The following is a 23,965-nucleotide window of genomic DNA, read 5'->3' as shown; positions in this document are numbered from 1 at the left end:
TACTTAATTGTAAAGACAAGCCATGCAGAAAAATAACTTTGCAAGTAGGCCTAGAGACATGAAGTGTGGGATACTGGTATCATGTCATCGATTATATTAGATGCGTTCTACTTAGAAGAAAAGCGAGATGAGCATAATAGAAAAAGATTTATGTGAATAGTACGATTGATTTCTTTTTTTAAGAAACACCCTTACAACTTGACACACGTCACACTCATTGAAAACTGAAGGTGCAGACTTGATGTTGATGAAATTATCATAGCTGACTCGTAATTGACAGATATATCATCTATTATTAAAAGAAAAATTCGTATTAGTGAGACAAACCGAAATAAACAAGGGTTTGATTCCTACTTAGGCAAGGGTTCAATTACTTTCACAAAACATCCAAGCCAAAACTTGGTTCTCGTACCATGGATTTCTTGGCATCTCATATTTCGTGTAAGTATGGATTTTGTATTCTTTGCTCTTTAACTTAACTCAAAGTGATGAAAAAGGTGACAAAAATAGAAAGAAAAAACCAGATCATCCAAACTAACACCTAGACAAAACATTGTTGATCAGGCATATATAAAGGTAAGATACAGATCACCCAAGGAAAAAAAACAGGCAAATTTTTCATAACTTATTTAAGAAACCAGCAAGCGTAAAGGAGAACTTTTTTTTTTAAGGGGAAGGGGGAGTTACATTAATATCTCAGCACAGTATATCCTGAAATTACAGAAAGACCCTGCAAAAGTAAAAAAATACAATGAAGTCCTCGCAGGTCCTCTTCTTCCATTCTCGTCTTCTTCTTGCACTCTGGTAAGACCACCGGTGAAGCAGAGTGCAACACCAGAGACCGGCGAAGAAAGGACCAAGTCCTTCCACTGAAGCCAATGAGGAAGCCCCAACTTTGGAAATGCCGCGAAAGCCAGTGCCCCAAAACCTCAATCAAGACACATCTATAGCTGAGAGAGTGCATCAACAATTACCTCGTCGCTGTCGGTGGAGGAAAGACAACCCCAACCCACGCAACCATAGAACCGAAGCTGGAGGGTGAGAAAGAAAACACGGTGTCGCCAAAAACAAGTCTGGCAACCCGAGCACAGCACAACAAGGGGAAGAAATCCCCCTCCCCCCGAACGCAGCACAAACACAACAAGCAAACTTACAGATACAAACCCATCAAAATCGTCACCAGAGTGCATGTCGACGACGACAAATCCATTATGGACAACCTTACGAACAAAAGCCAGACCGACACAATCGGAAAGCTTGAAACCTACCCTACCAAACTACAACTATTCCTACTAAACTACTTACACCGGACGTCGATCCGCCCATTCCCCTCCCCCTCCAAGTCGTGAGAGCCCGTTAGAGGAAGGGGATCGGTCGGATCGACGTCGGAGACGAGAAAATTGTCTTGAGGTCGCCTCATGCTATTGTACCTGGGGAATGACTCGAGTCAATAAGGGGATGACGACTGATGACTTTAGGTTACGTTTGACAACTAGGAAAAGAAATGTGGGATAGAGAAAGAAAAATGAATGAAAAGTTAGGGTAAAAAGACAAAAAAGAGATAGATAGATAAGATTGAATTTTGTGACTGTTCAAATGAGATATTATTTCTCTTTCCAATGTGTCAAACAAAACCTTAGTGTAAAGGAGAATTGATCAGGCACATGAAAGAAAAGAAAAAAAAAACACTAGAAAACCTTATCCATCCACACCCTCGTTTCCAGTGGGCCCCGCGGTATACCGCTACCACCTCCACCTGTCCGTTCGTCCGTCCCCGTCGTTTCCACGGCCTCTCTCGATCTCTCCTCTTCCATTCCACGCCGTTTCGGAAGCCCGCCACCCTCTCCTCGCCGCCGCGCCGTTAGCCCGAACCTCAGCCCAATTGAAACCGCTCACCATGGCCTTCGCCAGCTCGCTCATCCCCGCGCCGGCCTCCCGGGTCTGCGCGGGCCCCGCGCCGGCCAAGAAGGGCTTCTCCCTCTCCGCCGCGCGCTGCCGAGGATCCCGGCACGGAGGTATCCTCCTCTCTTCCGTACCCTAGTCTGTTAACTTAACCTGTGCTGTTTCTTTTCGCCTCTGCTTGGTGCGCGCGGCTTGCTTGTGGAATCGCGCGAGTGTAGGCGGAATCTCCTTGGCCGCTTTGTTCTTGCAAGGTGTTTGTAGAAACGCCGGAACGGAAAGCCCTTTGGGGGTTATCCTGTGCTCATTTGTCAGAGTGGAAGTGCTCTAGTGCTGACCCCAGTAGTAGAATAGCCGTTCTAAAGAATTCGGGGTCATGCGTCACTGCGAAAAGTTGCATTTTCCCGCGTTCTTTTTTCTTTCAAGTTCAATCAACACTACATTTTATTGCTAGTTGCAGAATCAATTCTGTTGTTTTCGATAGCCGAATAGCGTGTGATGATTTTCATGTCTGCTCTTTTGCTTCAGCTTACTACATTGTTCAGGAAACACGACCTAAATCAAGAATTTGAATTGCACACCTTGAGTTGGGCCTTGCAGGAAGGAGTGCTGGCAAATTGCAACATTGGATAGCACTTTAGTTGTGTAGTAAAAATTGTTACTTGGGTTACTTCCTTTACTATTTCGAGAGGGTATGGCTAGGAGAGAGTTTAAAAAACTGAAAAGCGAATCCTTTCATTTGTGAGTTAGCTCGTAAATGGGCATTCTTTTATATTTATGTTTTAACAGGTAATGTGGAATTGTGGATCATTCATCAAACCAAAGATACTAATGTTTTGTTGTTTTTTAACAGTGAGGGCTGAAGTGAATGAATCTGGAAGCACTTTGGCTGTTGATGCTCTCTCGCAAGTTAAACATGTTCTGCTTCCAGTCACTGATCGCAATCCTTATCTTTCTGAAGGCACAAGACAGGTTCATATTTATCTTCAAAATACTTCAATTCGTTATCTGTGTTTAGCTAATTTCTTGAGGAGTATGTAAAACATATGTCCTAGGTAAATAATCGGAACTCTTTATTATAGGCACACAGCAAGTTACTTGCTATTGTTTCATATTTGCATCCTTTTAGGCCGGAACACTTCTATCAGAAAATTGCCATGGCAGTTTGATTCTGGCCCTTGTATAGAAAGGCATTCTTAGTAAGGAAGATATGTTCGCTGCTCGATCCTTTTTCCTTTAGGGAGTACCATCTATGTTGTTAACTTCCTTTGTACGCACCTTACTGCACCATCACTTTCAAATAGTGGCTTTATCCGCAATGGTTGTATGACATTTTGTTAGAATATATGGGCTTAGCCCATTATATTTGTATAATTCCAAATAAGTTTCAAAGGCCTAATTATGTGAGGGAGGTGTGTTTCTTTAGTCCCACTTTGCTAGTGGATGTGGATGAAGATCAACTTAAAATAGTTTATCTCTTCCACCCACTTAGCATGTGTGAATGAGAAGACTAGAAGAACACGTTCGTTGGGACGGATCGGGCCGGGTTGGGCCGTTGTCGGAGTATTGAGTAAGGGGACTGTCGTAGTATTAAACAAGGGGGCGTCCTAACTAACGGGCTCTACGAGGGATATGCAAACGAACGGGGGATATTTTCTGAATCCTAGTCCATCGTGCGACCAGGTCCAAGATTCGCACGACCAGCGCAAGGCTTGTGTGACCAGCCTCCTTGCGATATTATGAGATCTCACGACCAGCCCTTGCTGGTCGCGGGGCTGGTCCTTACCTAACCCATCTAATCATATTTATTGTTATCTACTCAAGTGCTTTCCTTCCACAGGCACCCTATCCAGTGAACAAAGTTATGACCGACGCGGTTGGGCATTGTCCCGTCCCATAGCATTAAACGCTACAGATGGGGCCTTGCGGGCCGACGCAGCATCGCACAGCTAACAAGACAGGATCTGCAGAACGATCAGGCAAATGGACGGTTTTGCAGGTAGACTCGAGGGGCGAGAGGACAGGATGGCTTGACATACGAGCTTATGGCGCATGACGATGGGACAGGCCGAGTGGCCAGGGGAGGCAGGTGTGGAGCCGTTCCACGGTTGGGATATGTATTCAAAGCTCTCACGGCAAGTTGGGCTCACTCGGTTCTCTAGGATATGATCTAAGAGTAGAATATCTAGCTAGACATGGCTGCCCATTGGGGCCCACTTGTAAGTTCTCTCTCTTTCTGGTATATAAAGAGAGGAGGATCCGGTTTGTAAATAGAGAAGCAGTAACCAATTCATAAGCACTTATAACAAAATACGCAGAACGTAGAGCTGTTATCCTTCGGGAAGCCTGAACCTGGATAACCTCGGTGTTCTTGAGTTCAACACATACACACACCGACGAACACACACCTTAAATGATGTTTACGCGCCATTCGATCGGTACACTCTAGAATCATTGTCAGGGATTAATCCTCGACACCCGTGGTTGGGGCTGGGGCGGAGGTCGCGAGCGCACGACACCTGTGTAAATGGTCCGCCGTAATCGGGTCCAGTTGCTTGCGTATGCCCGCCTTCCTCGCGATATGTTGCCACTCCGCGCTCGGCCGCTCACCTAGTCGAGTACATTTGCTGGTCGAGTATCTAGTCGAATATCTTGTCGAGGACATGCTCTAGTTGAGGCTTGCTGGGACTTGTCGACTCTTACTCGAGGCTAGTCAAATTCAATCGGGGCTAGTCAAAACATGGTCGATATTGATTTTTTTTACATTTGTTCTTGTTCATGTTATATTAGGAATTAAATTAAATCTGAAAGTGTTATTATTTCCAACAATCCAAAAAAACCTTAATGTAGCCACTTTGATTTAATGATGGCTGGTTTTGCTGATACACTGAGGTCGGATAAGTTTACCGATGCGCACTTTAAGAGATGGCATGTCAAAGCCATTATGTGGCTTACGGCTATAAACTGCTACTGGGTTACGTCTGGTAGATCTGAAGGAACTCTTTCCTCTTATGAGGAGAAAAAGTTCGAGGAAGCCCACACGCTCTTTGTAGGATGTGTTCTTAGCGCTCTTGTCGATCATCTCTGTGATGTATACATGCACATAAAGGACCCAAAGGAGTTGTGAGACGCACTGAATGCAAAATTTGGTGTGTCAGATGCAGGCAGTGAACTGTATATTATGGAGAAATATCATAACTATAAGATGCTCAATAATCGATCGGTGGTCGAGTATGCTCATGAAATTCAATGTATTGTAAAAGAACTCGAGCTCCTAAAATGTATCTTACCCGATAAGTTTGTGGTTGGGGGTATTATTGCCAAATTGCCTTCCTCGTGGAGGAATTTTGCCATTATAAAACACAAGAGACAAGATATTTCTGTTGAGAGCCTGATCGTGTCTCTTGATATTGAGTAGAAAGCTCGAGCTAAGAATGTGCATAACAAAGAAGGCGATAGATGGTCTAGCGTAAATATGGTGCAACGGTCCTCTAACGGCAAGTACAAAGGGAAAAATGACAAAGCCAAACAAACCACCAATTTTAAGAAGAAGATGAACAAAGATGATAAATCTTACTTCGTGTGCGACGAGGTTAGCCATTAGGCCAAAGATTGCCGAGACCGCAAAGGAAGAAAGGTTAATCAAGGGAAGAACAACAAGTCTGTCACCATTGACAACAGTGGAGATGGAACTAATGGATATGATAATCTACCTATTGTTCTTTCAGTGAATTAGGCTACTAGTTAGTGGATTGATATTGAGGCTAATGTACACGTGTGTGCTGATAGTTCAATGTTCTCTTTTTATCAGATTGCTAGAGATTCTTTCGTCTTAATGGGGAATGAGTCTCATGCTCCTGTTTATGGTTTTGGCACAGTAGATCTGAAGTTTACTTCGGGAAAGATAGTATAGCTGAGGAACGTGCAGCATGTTCCTTCAATAAACAAGAATCTAGTTAACAGTTTTCTTCTCTGTAAAGACGGGTTCAAGGTGGTTCTCGAGTCTAATAAAGTGGTTTTGTCGGAACATGGCCTTTTTATTGGTAAAGGCTATGAGTATGGAGGCTTGTTCCGTTTTTCTCATTCTGATTACTGCAATAAATCTGTGAACCATATTTGTGGCAGTATTAATAGAGATGAGGTTAGTGTTTGATACTCACGGTTATGTCACATAAACTGTTTGTATGACTCAACTTTCCAGCTTGAATTTAATTCTGAATTTTCTATTGTCAAAGGTTCTAGGTGCCAAAGTTGTGTGCAATCTAAACAATCTCGTAAACCTCACAAAACAGTCAATGAGAGAAATTTGGCAACGTTAGAACTCATACATTCAGATCTTTGCGAGATGAATAGTGTGTTGACGCATGGCGAGAAAAGATATTTCATGACTTTAATCGATAATGCATCTAGATTTTATTATATGTATTTGTTGAAATCGAAAGATGAGACACTAGACTATTTTAAGATATATAAGGTAGAAGTTGAAAATCAATTGGAAAGGAAAATCAAAAGACTTTTAAAATATGTAAGACAAGTTAGCTATTGTCTTAATATATCATGTTGATTTTAATTAGCGAAGATGCTAACTTGCAGGATATTCTTGAACAACGTACATATATGAGTCTGACTGTTGGTCACAGTCTATGAGACTTGGGTGATCTTTAATAAACTCATGAAGAAATCATGGAGTACGGACTTATATGCTCTACCAGCGGGGTGGTTTAGCCAAGTATCAGTGATGGCTTCAAGTGAAACTTATTTGCACAAGACTTACAATTCAAAGCTTAGTCCATTGTCTAAGTTGTGAACGAGAGTAGCTTGATGTTCTAGGTGGATGTTCAACTTAACCGTCTCTACTGAAACACTGGTATATTTAACAGTATTAAGAAAAAAGTAAATCTTCGTGGGACTTTGAGATCTGGTAGCAGATTGTTAGAATATATGAGCTTAGCTTATTATATTTGTATAATTCTAAATAAATCTCAAAGGCCTAACCATATGAGGGAGATATGTTTCTTTAGTCCCACATTGCTAGTGGATGTTGATAGAGATCAACTTAAAAGGGTTTCTCTCCTTCACCCACTTAGCATGTATGGATGAGAGGACTAGAAGAACATGCGCTCGCTCGCCGGGCCGAGTCAGCGTCGGGGCGAGGGCAGAGGGTGTGTGCGCACGATACCTACGTGAATGGACTGCCGAAATCGGGTTCAGTTGCTTGCGCAGGTTTTGCTTCCTTTTGTTATTTTATTCTTTTTGCTGGGCAAACGGATAAATATATGGAAATCGTGTCGGTAATGACTCCGATTGTGGTGCGTCTCAACCGCACGACTCTCTCTCTATATATATATTTGTCAGCCGCCGCATAAAGGATATACGCGAGTTGCATACACACAGTTAGGGTTTTGCCAATTTCTCTCTGTTGTGTTATCACACGTAGTCTACTCTATCTCGCTGTGCTGGTGTGCATCGACGAATAGGAGAGCAGGTCTCTAGAACCTGTCACCTTTGAGATCCTGCATCGAGAGAGGGTGAATAAGGTTTTTGGAAGCACTCGTCGCCACTGTTCACGATTCGCTTCCTCCACATCATCTTGATCTACTTCGACTATTTCGTCTTTGTCATCGTCTACTGGATCGACATCATGGTGGCCTCTGCATTGACTACTTCATCTTCGTCATCTTCTACTGTCTCGTGCATCGACATCACGGGGGTGTCTGTATCTCACGTCGTCATCGGGTACGTACGTAAATTCTACTCGAGTACCTAGTCGAGTACATCTGTTGATCGAGTACCCAGTCGAATATCTTGTCGAGGATATACTCTAGTCGAGGTTTGTTGGGATTTGTCGAATCCTATTCGAGGCTAGTCGAATTCAATCGGGGCTAGTCGGAGCTAGTCGAAACATAGTCGATATTGATTTTTTCATCTGTTCTTGTTCATGCTATATTAGGAATTAAATTAAATCTAAAAGTGCTATTATTTTCAACACGTTTCAGGCTGCAGCAACGACCACTTCTCTAGCAAAGAAGTATGGAGCAAACATTACTGTGGTTGGTACGTTCTTAATTTGAAACATTGCTTTATGTGCTTCGGATATTGCACATTTTTGCTTCCTCGTAGCTTAAAACTACCGTATAGTATTATAAATCTATTGTTGATTGCAGTTATTGATGATAAACCAAAGGAGTCGGTCCCAGAGCACGATACTCAGATGTCAAGCATTAGATGGCATCTCTCAGAAGGTTGTATGGTGCCATTTGAGTTATCAGCATTTCACTTTTTGTGCTATTTTCTTACCGCTGTGCTGACGTGCGTGCTTCTGTGCAGGTGGATTTTCGGAGTTTGGACTGATGGAGCGTCTTGGGGAAGGGAAGAAACCAACCGCTATCATCGGAGAAGTTGCTGATGAGTTGGAGTTAGACCTGGTTGTCCTAAGCATGGAGGCAATCCACTCGAAGCATGTTGATGGGAATTTGCTGGCTGAATTCATCCCGTGTCCTGTTCTACTGCTCCCGCTCTAACATGCACATTTGGCTGATTTTGCACATGTCATGCTTTTGAGGCAAATAATCTGTTTCTCTTTGAAGATGTAATTCCCGTGTATTGCTTGGATATGATGCATTTGTTTCAGCTGATGCTTGTGTTCTCTTGACGCTGTTCTGCTAGATTTGTGATTATGTGAATATTGCTAAGAAAATGAGATTTACTCTTTTTAAGTCTTCTGTTTCCAATGAGTTTCAGTTCAGATGTATGCTGTTGCTATTGTTGAAATAGAATGCATATCTTTTTAAGGATAAAAGAGCTAGCCCCATTTACTTGTTGGAAATAAGATGCATGTAAAACGGAAAAGGGAGTGGGGACCAAAAAAAAAAGGCTGAAGATGCGGGGTATCGATCCCCGTACCTCTTGCATGCTAAGCAAGGGCTCTACCATCATCCCCTTCTGATTAATTCACAAGTCAATTAAATGGGAACCCTAAGATAAGAGGGTTAATTATTCTGCATAAATCGTCTAGCCGACTCTGCCGAGCAGTTGATGGCGTTCATGCTTACCACTAGAAGCACTAGATGACCATTTTCAAATTCTTGCCTGTGTCCGTGCAGCACAGCACAGTTGCAAAGCTGCTCTGCGCCCAGCCTCAGACGTCTGCTGGCCTTCTCGTCAAAACAACCCTCAAATAACGGAAAAACGAATTTGTACCAAAGGATACAACGATCGGGAGGCTACGGACATGAGAAAGCAAGGTATAGAAGTGTATGCGCTTCTAAAGTTCTGAACTCGTAAATAAATGAAATTAATACACTGAACTTTTCACTGTCCAGAAATCAACTGCTAATTTCCAGGGACGGGAAAGGAAACAAAAAGTGCAGTACAGTACAGCGATGCCTTCACTTCGTTGGATACAGTTCCAGGAAAATAATGTGCTTGCTAAGCCATTTGTAGCGATAAAAAATTACTAACATAATCACAGTGAACGATTTTAAATTTGAAACGTCCCTTCAAGTAGAGCTGGTGAACCAGAGTTCTTGTGGCACTTTAATCAACTGAACCAGTGAGTTCTCTTCAAAATGAATCCTTGAAGCAGAAGTTCTCTTCAAAAAGGATCGAAAGGATCCACCAGTCTAGAAGTCATCGTCATCTTCCTCAGCCATGTGCTTTGCCAGTTCTTCCTCCTGCTGGAGCCTCTCGCGCCTCTTCTCAGCACTCTCCTTTTCCTTGTGAGAATTCGGAGGGAATCTCAGTGCCTTGACAGCCTCGTTGTGCATGTTCAGGCAAAACGCGATCCTGGAGTTGAAAGCTATCTGTGGCTCATTTGTTGAGTAGACATCACCGGTCTCCTTTGACACCATCCAACCATTGGCATGATCAATGGTGGCATCAATTGCTCCATCCCTGATGGCCTTGGCAACAATGCTTTCAGCATCAGCAACAGGGTTCACGGAGTCCAACCTCAGCTTCTTGGCAATATCAGTGAGGGAAATCCTTGAATACGAGATGCTGATGTTACGCAATCCAGTCCGGATGACATTGTGACGCAGCCTCACTATCAAATTGCAAGTCCTGTCTGCACTGAAAGTGCTCGAAAATTTGTCTGCAACAGCTCTGAATAATTCCAGGTCCCCAACTCGAACAGCCTAGAGATCATGCATGGAAAACAATTAGAATTGTCATATTCAGCAGGGCAAAAGTATATTTTCTGAGAGGAAGAGACAACCTACATTAGTAAGCTCAAAATATGGTGTCAAAGCCACCTTCATTCCTTTCTGCATGAAAACAGTTCTCTCTGGCATTTCTCCTAACAGTAGCCTTACTATAATAGCCCATTTGTTGCACTGAATCCGAAATCCTTGGGCTGTAGTGGGTGCCTTTCGAGCAGCTTGCAAGAGGCTTTCCTTAGCATCAGTATACTCCAACTGAATCGTCCTAATTTTGCCCAAGTAGAACAGATACCGGCAGAACTGCAATGATAGTAGAGGTTAGCACTTGCGTACAGTAATATCTCCACATAATCAGAGTACAGGTCGTAATCATTTGATCATTATCAAATCAATAATCAACCTCAGTACAAATTACCAAGTCAGTGCAAACAGAATCCGACTCACAACAAAGTATAAGACAGGAAAAAATGAACTAGGTCACAAATTACCTGTTGATTGGAATGTGCTTCAAAGCGTGGTGCCTTTGACCTAAGTTTTTCTGCCTGGTCGTACAAGTTGTAGTGCAGGTAATTGCGAAGAAGCAGATTGAGGAGAGTTTCCTGCCATCAGAAACATAAGTCAATTCCCATAAATTTAACAACATTAAAATAAGATTGCTAAAAATTGAAGATTAGGGTTTCAGAACAACCTGACCAAGCTCATCACGATGCAAAGTTGCCATTCTGTGCAACGCCAAGAGAATTCTGTAAAGCATCAAATGCATGAGGTAAATTAGAACAGGAGAAAGCAGAAAAATGAACTTACTAGATGCCAAAGAAATTCTGAGAAAAACAATCGAACAAAGTATGTTTGACCACCATTTATTGGGAATCATGGAAGTTCACTCACCCACGAATTTCAGAAAGGGTGTTGGTAAGTTCATGGACATATGAGTAATAAGAATAAAGTCTACATGCTAAGACATCAACTGTTCTCCTGTTGAGATTCTTCAGACGAGCAATGCTTGCGGAGGCACATGCTTTAGCCTGCGAGGGAAAAAAATCAAATTGGTATGTTTCCCTATGAGTAACAAAGTGAAGGCAGATAACAGACATACCTCGTCATATTTCTTATGATCAATGAGGAAAATCAACACAAGCAAGTAACAGTAAATTTCAATCTCTGGAAGGCCATGCTTGATGGAAACTTGAGTTGCTGGAGCCGATGTATCGACATCCATTTCACTCCCATCTTCCTAAAAATGCAACATGATACAAATGATTGGCAGGTAGTGTTGGTATAGCACTGGACTGCAGTCGCAGAGTAAAAGTACCTTAGGCACGAGGGCGGAGAGGCGGGCAAAGGCGTCGGAGGAGGGTGGCAGCGCGAAGGCGAGGAAGGCGGCGACGTCACGAGCGGTGAGGCGGCGGCAGAGGGCGACGGTCGGGCGGACGGCGCGTGAGATACGGCGGACCTCCTTGCTCAGCGACCCAGCCTCGATCGCCGAAGCGATCTCCTTCAGATCTGCACGCAACGGGACGTGGATAGACGTAAATTGCTGCTACCTCGCGCGACGCTGAAGGTGAGAAACCCTACGGTTTTGGAGGGAGACTGCGTTAGGAGAGGGGATACTCACGGTGGAGGGTGGATGCCACGGGTGCCGCAGGGTCGGAGGAGGAGGAGGAGGCGGCGGCGGCCGTCTGGGTCTGGGAGTCGTTCATCTCGACATCTTCCGGCATCGCGGCGTCAGCGACGAGGACGACGAGTGTGCGCGGCGAGAGGGGAGAAGGGAGGAGGGCCTCCGAGCTAGAGCAGGCTGAAGGCTTCCGATTATTTATTTTTTCCTTTTATTTTTCGTTTTCTATTTTTTTTAGGCCACGTTCGACTTGTCAGGCGAGGGACGTACAGAGATTTCAGAATTTAAAGCTGAATAAGCGAGCCTCACAGGATTTAACAATCAATTCATGTGATTTTTAGTTTACTCCACCGTGTACGTAAATTGTTTCAGAACATATTGTTCTTCTCTTTTTCTTTTATTTCTGTTTTCATTTTTCACCTAGCCTGACTAAAATATACCTACCAGCCGAATGAGCTCTATAAGAGCATCTCACACGAAGTAGATTAAACCAGGTTACCTCTCTTTATTGTCTTTTTCCCGTTCTTTGTTGTTCTTCATGCCGCTTTTGCTATGGTTCAGTGTAGTCGTTGCGCTCTCCTCACTCAGTTTCTTGTTCACCTACACCAGACATGCTAACAAACCTTGATGCCACACTCGCCCTCGACACCTCTGTCCACTCGCCCTGACTTCTCCCTCAGTCCACGCGACCCTCGTCGTGACCAAGCAGGCAGGAATATGAACGACATTCCCCTTCCTCTCGCTGCCTTCTTCCTCTCGATTTCATCTCTGTCCACCAAATCAACCATTTCGGTTGCCAAATCAAACATAGGAGCCACAAAATCGATCATCTTAGCACTCAAATTGAAATCGCCAACAGTGAATCAAACTCACACAATGCCATAATTAAGTGCCATGCGTCCGAATAGAGGGGAGGAAGGGCAGTGGGGCACTGGGTGGTACCGGCAGGTGGCATTGTTGTTTGGTTCGAGTTCATCCTATCATGGTAAGGAAAGGCAGGGGCATTTATGTCCCCATCATAGAGAAAAGAAAAGAAAAAGAAAAGAAAAAGAGATAAATGACTTGTTATGAAATAATTCATGTCCACGATAGGATAAACCGAAAGGTATGCGAAGTGAGTGTTAATTTATGAGAGATGTGTATATTTGTTGTTAAATTCTGAAATCTCTCAACAAAGTGAGTGGTGTTTTTCTTTTAAATCGGTATTAGTTCATGCTGAGACTTGCCCTCTATTTCTCTACATCTTTCCACTGAAATAATAATTTTTTTGCTATTTTTAAATATGACCACTCTTTAAATATCATCAGTGTTACCATCCTGATATTTTGTCATAGAAAATAGAGAGTTTCTTACCCACGTACTATTTTGGCCTCTTTTCATCACCACCTAACATTTCCGACATGGCAAGTCATGTAAAATATCTTCCCTGCCCAAGTGATTCTTAAAGATTTCAAAAATCAATCATTTTAGCACTCAATTAAAATCGCCAACAGTGAATCAAACTCACATGTGCGACTTTTCCCTCTGTCCGCGTCACCCTCATCCTGAGTGATTCTTAAAGATTTCAAAAACTTAATTATCCTTTTCCACCAGACCATCACTACCACATTCGTTAGACCATCTCCAACGGTTTCCCTTCAGGGACCAAAATCCCTTCACGACGGGATTTTCGTTCCCTTCAGCGCTCCAACGGATTCCCTTCACGGTTCCCGTCACGACGGGATTCCCAGAGTCATTCCCTTCAGGACGGGATTCTCTCTCCTTTCCCTTCGTGATTCCCCTCGAGGGGAAGCTGTTGGAGATGAGAGAAAATAAAGGGAATGAGAACGGGGAAGGGAATCGGGAAGGAAACGAAATGAAGGGAATATGGTTGAAGATGGTCTTATCTTCAGCGACCCACTCCCGTACCCATCAGATCTTTTGTTGGCTCCTAAATTATATAGCGATACCCTCTCCCATGCCTTATTCAGCACCGCCACCTTGGTGATCTTCATCAACCCACTATCTTGCCCGCTTTCTTCCGTATCTCCATAGACAACCGCCATTGGATTTGTTGTTGCCTCCGGCATCTTCGTGATCTTCATCAATCCACTACCTTGCTTGCCTTCTTCCATATCTCCAACAACCTTGCCTTCTTCCATATCTTCATCAATCCACTACCTTGGCTGCCTTCTTCAATATCTCCAACAACAGCCATTGGATTTGTCGTCGGCTCCTACATAAATTTGTTGTCGGCTCCTACCTAAATTGTTTCTTGTTGCCCCTGCTACCCCCTGTACCTGGCTCAAACCGTCTACTGTCAACCCCGGCATTCCGGCAATATCTGAAGAAAATGTGCTGTGCAGTATTCAGTACATTAAAATTTTAGCAATGGCTTCCTTACTTTTTCCAACCGGGGTGGTTTGTCAACGCTTCAACTGTTCTACATACATTTTACCCGTCTCATGACAAAGACATCCAAATGTAAATTGAACTTACATTTTCGAAGAAAGCATACAGAAGTTTGCACATTGCAACAGAGGAACAACACTTCGCCTTATATTAAAAAAAATGAAAGAATGCCCTGCTCTAAACCTTTACGAACGGAATACTACAATTAGTTTACGACATCTACTGGAAAGAAGGGAGCATTGTAATTACGCTACCCTACAAACCTAGTTAAATATCAAAACGCGGCTGCATTCTGACAGAGAATGTCAAGCTTATACAAAGTATAATGTTAACTGATAAACAACACAGATGATACATCTTCATATTTGGAGCGGGCATCCAACTAACAAACAGCTTATGCACCGGCCGCAACAGCATGCATCACGCCGTTTGCATTGCCACCACGTCCTCTGCCTCTTGCTGGGCCTCTCCCACGGCCACCACCTCGACCACGACCTTGTTTCCATTTACATAGGATTAATGAGGGTATTATTATGCATATAAACTAATCAAAAGGTAGGTTGCCCACCTCGGGCTGGTGCAGGAACATGTGCCTCATCGTAATAGCCTCCATCCTGATGGTAATCAGACTGGCCACCGTAGCCGCCTCTCCTGCCACGGCCCCTGAAACCACGGCCTCTTCCACGGGCATACCCATTACCCATATATGGAGGTGCATGGTCATTCTCCCAACTGCCGTCGGCATAGTCATTGTACCCATTTCCTGAAACTTATTATGTAAGGAACAATTGCACATCCAATACGTTGTGATGAAATGATGATTTACTCAGCAGCAATCAGCCTCACCACGCCCACCTCTTCCCCTGCCCCACCCACGACCTCGACCTCCACGGCCCCTCCCTCGGCCAGCAGGGGAGGATGCAGCTATAGTTTCAGTTAGAGAAATTATGAGGCCACAAAGAATCATTAAAATGTTAACGAGAAATAATAGAAGTGAATCTTGCACAGTACCTTCATCATTATCATATTCAACCAAAGGCTTAACCTCGTCAGCAGGCAAAGGAGATTGATATCTGCCAAAAAAATAATTCAATCAATGACAAGCCAGCATACATCGTAAATTGCTAACTTGCTATTTTATTACTTGATTCAACTGTTAAGTATATATGGTAACATATTATCCTGGTATGAAAACATATTATTCTGGCCCATATTGGGCCATGAGGACCGACTCTATATATTGATATCAAGTCTATCGGACTTGAATGCTTCTTCTCTACACAACACCAGTCTAAGGTAACTTGGTATCAGAGGAAGATTTAGGGTTAGGGTTAGACCTCCAGTGATCCACCTGCTATCCACATTGTATACAACCATAGAAAATGATGGATAAAAAGGCACTGGCCAAACAAATCCTCAAGTGCAGTTAAGAGTTAACAACAAAAGAACAATAAACATACCCAACCGAGGACTTGTCCAGCTCCTTCTTTGAAAGAGTTATAGTGATCATAGAGACATGCCTTGTTGTCTCAAGCCTGCAGAGAGAAAAGATCATATAGTTTCACAAGACTCAAGATTACAGAATCCATGTACAGATATAGCTCTATCCTAAAATTAAAACAAGTCACTTACGGAAGTAGGCCTTCCTCCAATGGCTCCCACATATCGGTAATATCAGTAGATCCAGTGGTAGTATTTTGATGGAGGCCAACAATCCTCCTCTGCACAATGATAGAATAACAACCCATTAGAATCAAGTCATAAGTAATATTTGCAAGCACTGGTGCCATCATAAGTACCTTAATCAATTCTGCAATCATGACGGTTTTGTTGATAGCCCTTCCCATGGCCTTGAATACTACTTCATCGGAACCTTTGTCCTTCGCGTAAGCAAATAGAATATGTTGCAACACATCAGTCACAGGACATGAGTACACATTTCAAGAAAAAAATCACATGAAAAGTATCCTGGGACACTCAAAGCTTGGAATTTTTACAGTAGCCCAAACTACTTGATGAGAAGGAAAAAAGTTGAGGCAATTGGCCAAGCAATTATTTTGATAAATAGATCATTCAACTTCTTTCTAAAAGAAGAAATTGAGAAACACGGCAAAGCCCCAGGAGGCGGTACACTGTTTTAAAACACCCCCTTTAGGCATTTGTACACAAATAAAGGAAACATATAGGGCTGTGGAGTACTACAGGAGATACGCATGGTGACATGGACCGAATGACCAAAATGGCAAAACATGAGTGTGATGGGTATGGTCAGTTGGTCACCATCAACTACATAAAGACTAAGGATGAAAACAAGTGTACCAAAATTGACGCAACTAAAGTGTGAGTGTGATTGGACGGTCACCACACGAACAGCTATCCAAGAGTGGCAACTTAGCAATAGCACCTCGACAAGCGATATCACTTTTCATATCTGGGGTGGCGCATCACATCACAGACAATGTAACGCTTGAACTTGCCACCGTACACTTCTTCCAAAATCTGTACTAACTCCAATCAGCTTTGACGTATCATACTTTATGTTTACGCCAGTGTTACTAGACATGGACACGGATACGGGTATCGGAATCCGACTCAAATTCAAGTTCTGATTCGGCAAAAAAAAATTAGACACGTGGAATACAACTTAGAACCCGACCCCTAGATTCGAGTGTTTGATTCGGCAAAAAAAAAACACAACTTTAGGCAGCCACAGGCCACAGCTCTTGCCTCTAATGCTGCAGAAGGAGACATTGCAGACAACTACCAGACAAGCCAATCAGCCATTGCAGCATAATGAACGGTCCTTGGATGGTACCAGGACTTCAAAAAGCAAGACCTGTGTTTCATAAAATCCTTACAAATTAACTCTAAAGTTGGCAATCAGGTGACCATATACCATCCCACCAAAGCATTACGTCATACCAGGATTCCCCCTTTTCGCAGTTCTAGTTTGTATTTAAAAAGCCAAGTTTTACTGCATGGCCCAACAACTCGTACGGCTCAATCATTGGGTTTACTTTTTAATCACTCCCCTAAACACCCAGTCAATGCTGACCACGCCACCAACAACGTGCTAGCACTGTTACGAAACTTTATGGCGCAAAGACGAGAATTCAAACAGCGCAACGGCATAGCAACCCATTCCACGACGGGAGAACCGGAGACCGAGCGAGCGAGCGGGCGGGTGGTACCTGGAGCAAGGCGGTGGCGTAGGTGATGTAGTTGCGCATCCTCCCCTGCGTGGTGATGCGGATCTCGTTCTCCTTGATGGGCGCCTCCTCCCGCGGCTTCTCCACCCTATGGTACCGGTCCATCCTTCTCTCGCTTCCCTTAAGCTGCACGCGTGACACGACACAATGCGAGCCCACTCAGATCCGAGCGAGAAGTGAGAGCGCCGCGCGGTGCTACTGCGCGAGCGCGAGAGGCAAGGGATATCTATGGAGCGGCGGCGGCGCGCGCGGTTGCGACAGGTGAAGCGGGGCGGTTGCCGGCGGTTACCTGAGCGGCAGTTGTGTCCGGGCGCGGCGGTTGCGTCGATGGCTCGTTGTCGTCGGTGCCGTGTGCGCTGCCGTGCGGTGGTGAGGTAACCGCCGGGTGGGGTGGGAGGAGAGCGTTTTATACGGCTGCCTCCGTGCGGACCGGGACGGGGAGCGACCGGGTCGGCTGGCTGAGGCTCGCGCGCGCCTAGGGTTTTGGCGGGTGCAGTTACGGAAATGCCCCTGGACGTTGCGGGGTTCTGCGGGCACAGGGGATGCTGTTTGGACGGGCCGATTTCGGGGGACGGTGTCGGGATGTACGGCTGGGATTTGGTTTCGCGGGAGGTTGGGGAAGGGTATCTGGGCTGAGTGGGCCTCAGTGATGGACTTCATACTGAGCCCAATGGGCATCATTGGTTAATATTCGTTCCAATGATTTTGCTTAAGATTATTATTTTTTGAGGAACCTTGCTTAAGATTCCAACTGAATTACAGTGCTTGGGAGGTACCTCTGTTACCTCCCTTCTAAATTTGATACCGCCCCCACAACTTTATTACTTATTAAATATGATACCAGGTCTACCATTTTATGGTACCTGCCCACAATCTAAATATCTTTCGATCGGTACCTTCCATTCTTGATCATTGGATTTGAACGAATGAATGGCCATCGTGATTCCCAAGCATAGTAACACATCCCAAATAAGTGATAAGGTTTTCGAAAAAACTCAGTTTAAATCCAAAACAAAATCTGTAAAGAAATGGAAATGGAGAAATGTCAACAAGTATGACAGAATGCTGCAGAATTTAGCACTGCCTTCTCGCATAAATCTGCAGCAAAAGAATGAATGGACAAGAACAGCATAAAGAACCGATGTGAAGCATACGGCAGTATTATTATTCACTTATTCTATGAAGTCATTACATCCACAAGTTATCTATATATGTACATCCACCTCAACACAAACCCTGGGTGGAGTGCATTATTACAAAAATATACGAACAAGTAAATATCGAACAAAAATGTCCTATGAGGTTATGACTCATCCCGTGTTCTATCCTGTAAAGTGTAAATCCTACTGCAAACTTCGGACACAAGCCAAAAGAATGTGATCCTATGCATAAATCAATACAAGGTAATGGAGCTTTAACTAAATCTATTATAGCTGTATATTTTTTTTTAGAAAAAAGACTAACATATGTGGAATTGAGCAGATCAAAGAATCGCTAGGAATAGCAGAGCGGCGGCGATAAAGATGCTTTTGTTGAAATGCAGCTGCTGTGGAAAGCTTGCAGAAGGTTGCAATACATTGTCTTGGATACCATTGGGTGAAGCACCCTTTGCAGCCTCAGGAGTGTAACTGTTCGGTCCTAATGCAGGTTTCGGAGGAACAGCAAAAGGATTTGGGTTCCCTGGAAGATTGCTTGAACTGTCTTTGCTGTAACCTGGTAACACACAAAATATGTAAGGGCGGTAAGGGCGGCATTCTAGTCCCGAGCTTTAGTTCAACCGTCCAGATAAGGTACTTACAATCAAAAAATTTCCAACCCAAGACCATCCTCTCTCGATCAAACACAACCTTCAGCCCAGACAAAAAATTCTCTGCACCAAAACAGACCAGGTCAAGAACATTGAGGTAAGCTATCATCATTGAAATCATTCAAGGACAAGTATACTGAGACAAATAATGTATTACTTCATAATGTGAGATAGGGCAAAAGAACATCATGTATGTAGCTGGCATGTTTTTAAGCAATAACAGTATAAACAAAAAGGCAGCATCTAAAAATTTTGAATATATGAGGTTTTGGCATAAATAAGTAGTAATTTATAATGTAGGGAAGCAAAGCAGTTAACAGTCACACAAAGAATCCACTTATATGGTTTATATAAAATGAAGCAGTATATTTGCAGAATATTCAAACTTCAGAGTGCTACTTAAGTGGATCAAACATCTTCGAATTTAAACAAAAGGTTTGACAGCTTAGAATGTAAAGGAGCTTACCCCCTATTAAGTTAACGCCCTCGCTCTTCATAATTGCCAAGCAATAGCCAATCGGATTCTGTTAAAAAATAGAGCAGTAGATGTAAGTTACCAAACTAAGTCACAGGGATGAAAAACACAGAGCAGAGTGTCAGTTCTATCTTACAGATGCAGCGTCCGTTATGGTAATTATTGGATCATTGACAGGAAATATGCTTCCACCTTTTGCTGTCAGACTTATGTTTGGCGGATTGACAGATCCCTTGGCACTGGAAAATACAACATATCCATTAGGTATAGATAGACAACAGTATGTGAAAATGTAACTATCAATGCCTGTTACTAGATGAAATTACCTTACGGAGTAGCAATATTCAAATGGCAGGGAAGAGCCAAGTTGGCTTGGCCTGTCTTGGACTTGTGAATTGAACTGAAAAAGAATGAGCATATGTAAGAACAGAACCATCATGAAACATAGACTGCTGGAAAATCATTGCTAATATAGACATTACTTACACTGCTAGTGATTTCAGTGTACATTGGATCGGACAAAGCCGTGAAAGAGGTGCCAGAGTCAACAATAGCACTAAACTTGGCGAAGATCATTTTAGTTCCTACCATAGCTCCAGTAATGCTTACGTTGTAAAATGGACTGCAAACGGAAAATGTTGAAAAGTGAGCTGAAAGAACTGTTTGTGGTTTCTGAAATATGAGTAGTGGAAACATACTTTTGATTATAAATATTTAATGGAGTTTCCTTCTGGTCTGAGGTTCCTGTGTCCCCAAAGTTGATTCTACCATGACCATCTTCTCCAAAGCACATGGAGAAGGAATTGGCAACAAGTCCGTTACTTGCTAGCAAACTCGGAACTGATTTACTGTCCATACCAAGCCCAAGCAGACCATTGGGGGCAGCATTGCCTAAAAATGACCCTGTCTGGACCTGTCCACAACTGAACAATTGGCACAAAATTCAGCATAAGAAAATGAACATAAGCATGCAGTAGATTGTGAAGGACCATACCCGAATGTTATGGGCGCTGTAACAATTTTTGGCTGACCAGACTCAGCTATCAGGTACAAGACATCCTCAACAAGTACCCCGGAGGATGACGTGTTATCAGACAAATATTCGATACTGTAAGGGCAGCTGTTACTTGCTGATCGGCAAGCATTCTGGAGATCACACAAGTTGCTACTGCATGGGACCTTTCTGCTAGTAGTCGATTTCTGAGGGCTGTAAACGTCGAACTTCAAATTCTGTTTCAATTTTCCATACGCACAAAGGCAATGAGTTTAAGTAAGATTAGCAAGAACATGAGGAACATACATGTATCATTTTGTGACAGCACAATGGATGAAAACATCATGACGCTGCAACTTTATTTATGCAATTATAAAGCAAGATTTTCCTTTTGTTTTTCTAGAATCCAACAAGAGTTCATAGATCTGGGACAGAAGTGGCTTTTTTTTAAGCCCGACAAGGTCCCAGCTCAAGCTGTCATGTGTCTGGAAGATTTCTAAGAATCACATGACGTATGTCATGCCTCCATAATTCTCATTTTCTAGACATGTGTTTGCTTTACCATGCAGTGATCTTGGAAGAAATTGTACCAGCAACTTATCTTCATCTTTGTGAAGGAACTAATCTGTTATGCCATCTTCAACCACCAAGATGGTATCCTAACCCCCTAAGATAGTATCTAGTAGAGCAACTAGCCAACTCAACTGTAATCATAACAAACAGTAGAAGCCAAGAGGAAGAAGGAGAAGCAGTACCCCGTAGTTTTGGGAGACGAGGGGGGCGCACTTGATGCAGTCGCAGGGCACCCAGAATAGGTCGCTGCCGGTGTCGAGCGCCACCAGGAACGTCACGTTCGGCGTCCCAAGCGCCACCACAGCGTAATGCAAGCTGCACAACCAACCCCAACCACCGCATGCTTTAGCCCAAAAGCAAAAGCTCTCGGTAACCAAACAGCAACCGAGTAATGATTTAACCCATCTCCATGATTCGAAGCTAAGCCTAAACAAGATGATAATTAATAACAACAACCAAGCCAGGCAGTGCTCTGTGCTCTCACAATCCGAAATCGTTGAGCCGGTAGGTGTCGTTGCTGTCGGCGAAGGCCAGCTCCCCTCCTGCCCCGGAGGCGAGCGACCGCCGCCGGAGGTCGTGCCCGGCCAGCGCCGCGTAGTACTCCGCCGTCCCGGCCGCCGGCGCGCCGTGCCCCGCCCACCCACGCACCGTCGCCGAGTACCGGTGGTGGACGTCCAGGCTCAGCGCCTCCGCCCTCGTCGCCGCCGCAGCCACGGCGGCCAAGAACAGGACCCGCAGCAACGCCGCCATAGGCAGCGAAGTAAAGCTGAAGAGTGCAATTTTGCAGGTTTAAAAATGGAAAGGCTCCGGCTTCGGCCCCTGGCTGGTATTTATTTGGGATTCGGAGCCGGGAAGGAGGAGAAAGGAGAGTGGCAGCAGCAGTGTGTGTACCTGCCCGTCCGCGAGGTCGGCCAGTATGGTGGTGGCCGTCTGGCCGCTGGGTTTCCGCGGGAAGGGTGGATGGGGGGCCCTCCTGCAGAGAGAGAGCGCGCGAGGGGGGACGTCAGACGTCACTCGTCAGTGCGCTGGAAGTTTCGCTTTGGGCTGCTGCTCCAGCCCGTGGTGTGGTCGCAGCGTCGCCTTCGGTTTTTCGAAAGGTTTGGGGGACCAGGAGTAATGGTCGCGTTGAAACGTTGCTGGCGATTCGAGGAAAAAGGCGAGACGCATGGGCCGTCTGATCGAGATCCGACGCGTCTAGATCGAACGATGGGTGTAGAGAAGCACAGCAACGGATTTTCAGTGTCGTTTTCGCTGCGATTGAGAGTGTCACCTCAACACATGTCCAATTTTTTTTTACCAAATCATATATTTCGAATTTGAGTTAGATTCTAAGTTGTATTTTACATATCTAGTCTTTTTTTACCGAATCAGATTCTAAATCTGAGTTAGATTCTAACATTAGTTGAGACCGACGCTCTAATCAGTTGAGACCGACGCGGCAAAAGAGCGCGCCCACCGTGAGACCCAGTGGCTGGATGGATGAATGGACGGGTGGGTGATGTTGTTATTCAGATTGGATGGACGTATGTGTGGACAACGGATGGCGCAGGTCCGGTCTGATTCTCTGTTATGAGAATTGAGATATTTCTGTTTTCCCTTAGTTGCTGCTTCTGAATAATCCTGGTGGTCTGGTGGATTACGCAGGTTTTAATCGCAGCTAAAAGAAACTGAAGATTCTAGCTCTGATCCCGCGAAGAGAAATGTTCCAGAACAGGAGTAAATCTGCTGCAGCGGAATCCAAGTGGTTGCTGGCTATCTGACGAATATGTAGTTGCTGTTCTGTTTAGTCAGCTCGAGAAACAACAGTTCACTCGTGGTCGTCGTCTGCCGACCGCCGTCTGCGTTCAGCCGCCCGTGCTCTGCTCGTCACGTTGCTCACGTGGTCGCCGGAGTTTCAGCACGGCTGCGGCCTGAGTTTGACTTGGGAGGCGGCTGCTTTTTCCTCTTGTTCAATCAAGTCTCCTGGACCAACCAAAAGCCAGGAGAGGACACCACGCGTGATGGCCCAATTAAGTTCGCCGGACCCGGACTTGATCGTGGATCATGTCGTGTTTGGACTTTATTGCGAGACTGGAAGTCCATCCACAGTCAAATGTGCCGCATCGAACTGTAACTGGCAGCATCTGAGGCAGGCATTGGTCCGGCAATCTACATTCTGGGAGGACGGTAGCTCAGTTAACATGGTCTCTGTGTTTGTTAACATATACTGGTATTTCTTTAGGACGGGCCATGCACGGCCATTGGTAGTGGCCTTTTTCTTTTGTCATCGTTCTGAGACAGCAAACCTGCCAAGGCGACGTTTTTGTTGGAAGCAGCAAAAGCCGACGCTCTGGCCATCATCCTCTTATCCTTCTAAACGACCATATCTTTGATCAGTGTGGTGCATGAGCCGTAGCAGTGAGCTACTGTCCGGGACGGCGCTGCGGAAAACGTCACGGATGAAGCCATCAAGCTCATATTCTCACACGCATGATCCTATATAAAAATAATAAAATCAAGAGCAAGGATGACGGGATCTGATCTGAGAACTACCTAATCGGTAATCAATAGCCGCAGGCCTGCAGGTGTACAACGCCGGAACGACACGTAAACCACATCAAAAACGATGGCTTGCAAAGTAGTAGAACTGCTGTTAGTATTATAGAAGGCTAGCTTATCAGGACAAAGTGACAACTGATAGGGAAACTATCATCATCCATGTCGTCAATCAAGGCCCTAGCACTACGCTTGTTCGGTACGTTATCGCGACCCTGGCTGGCCCGGCCACTCTGCCGATACGTGTGGCGTCAGCCGGAGGCACGCAGCCGACCGACTGCCGACGGCAACGTGTCCACGGGCCATCC

The 23,965-nt window shown here is 44.5% G+C and overlaps 4 protein-coding genes across 5 annotated transcripts; 1 reads left to right on the top strand and 3 right to left on the bottom strand.

The window, feature by feature from the left end:
• Positions 1 to 1,759: 1,759 nt before the first annotated feature.
• LOC133901916 (uncharacterized) lies at positions 1,760 to 8,615 on the top strand. Its single transcript, XM_062343451.1, has 5 exons — positions 1,760 to 2,015; positions 2,753 to 2,871; positions 7,896 to 7,953; positions 8,064 to 8,141; positions 8,227 to 8,615. The coding sequence occupies exons 1-5, from the start codon at positions 1,898 to 1,900 to the stop codon at positions 8,418 to 8,420; spliced, it is 567 nt and encodes a 188-aa protein (XP_062199435.1). The 5' UTR covers positions 1,760 to 1,897; the 3' UTR covers positions 8,421 to 8,615.
• A 565-nt stretch (positions 8,616 to 9,180) lies between these two features.
• Positions 9,181 to 11,900, bottom strand: LOC133902136 (probable 26S proteasome non-ATPase regulatory subunit 3). The gene is made up of 8 exons (XM_062343726.1): positions 11,674 to 11,900; positions 11,371 to 11,561; positions 11,155 to 11,292; positions 10,947 to 11,083; positions 10,747 to 10,801; positions 10,547 to 10,657; positions 10,119 to 10,358; positions 9,181 to 10,034 (listed from the first exon to the last, which is right to left on the bottom strand). The coding sequence occupies exons 1-8, from the start codon at positions 11,774 to 11,776 to the stop codon at positions 9,522 to 9,524; spliced, it is 1,488 nt and encodes a 495-aa protein (XP_062199710.1). The 5' UTR covers positions 11,777 to 11,900; the 3' UTR covers positions 9,181 to 9,521.
• A 2,218-nt stretch (positions 11,901 to 14,118) lies between these two features.
• On the bottom strand, positions 14,119 to 18,011 carry LOC133901344 (H/ACA ribonucleoprotein complex subunit GAR1-like). 2 transcript variants are annotated; one of them, XM_062342681.1, is made up of 9 exons: positions 17,563 to 18,011; positions 17,256 to 17,399; positions 15,864 to 15,944; positions 15,697 to 15,785; positions 15,525 to 15,599; positions 15,076 to 15,137; positions 14,920 to 14,988; positions 14,633 to 14,827; positions 14,119 to 14,559 (listed from the first exon to the last, which is right to left on the bottom strand). In XM_062342681.1, exons 2-9 carry the CDS (start codon positions 17,376 to 17,378, stop codon positions 14,459 to 14,461), a joined length of 795 nt encoding a protein of 264 aa, XP_062198665.1. In that variant the 5' UTR covers positions 17,379 to 17,399; positions 17,563 to 18,011; the 3' UTR covers positions 14,119 to 14,458. The 2 variants fall into 2 exon arrangements, with proteins under 2 accessions (XP_062198665.1, XP_062198663.1); XM_062342679.1 differs by having other exon boundaries at positions 14,911 to 14,988; positions 17,563 to 18,009.
• Positions 18,012 to 18,404: 393 nt separating this feature from the next.
• Positions 18,405 to 21,990, bottom strand: LOC133901343 (aspartyl protease family protein 1-like). Its single transcript, XM_062342678.1, has 10 exons — positions 21,607 to 21,990; positions 21,305 to 21,437; positions 20,550 to 20,785; positions 20,254 to 20,478; positions 20,042 to 20,177; positions 19,882 to 19,955; positions 19,692 to 19,794; positions 19,547 to 19,604; positions 19,072 to 19,143; positions 18,405 to 18,986 (listed from the first exon to the last, which is right to left on the bottom strand). Exons 1-10 carry the CDS (start codon positions 21,870 to 21,872, stop codon positions 18,757 to 18,759), a joined length of 1,533 nt encoding a protein of 510 aa, XP_062198662.1. The 5' UTR covers positions 21,873 to 21,990; the 3' UTR covers positions 18,405 to 18,756.
• Between the last annotated feature and the right edge of the window lie 1,975 nt (positions 21,991 to 23,965).

This window comes from Phragmites australis, chromosome 20 (genome assembly GCF_958298935.1).
Source record: "Phragmites australis chromosome 20, lpPhrAust1.1, whole genome shotgun sequence".
Taxonomy (NCBI): Eukaryota; Viridiplantae; Streptophyta; class Magnoliopsida; order Poales; family Poaceae; genus Phragmites; species Phragmites australis.
Note: the sequence above shows the minus strand (reverse complement) of the source record. Positions and strands in the feature narration are given on the sequence as shown.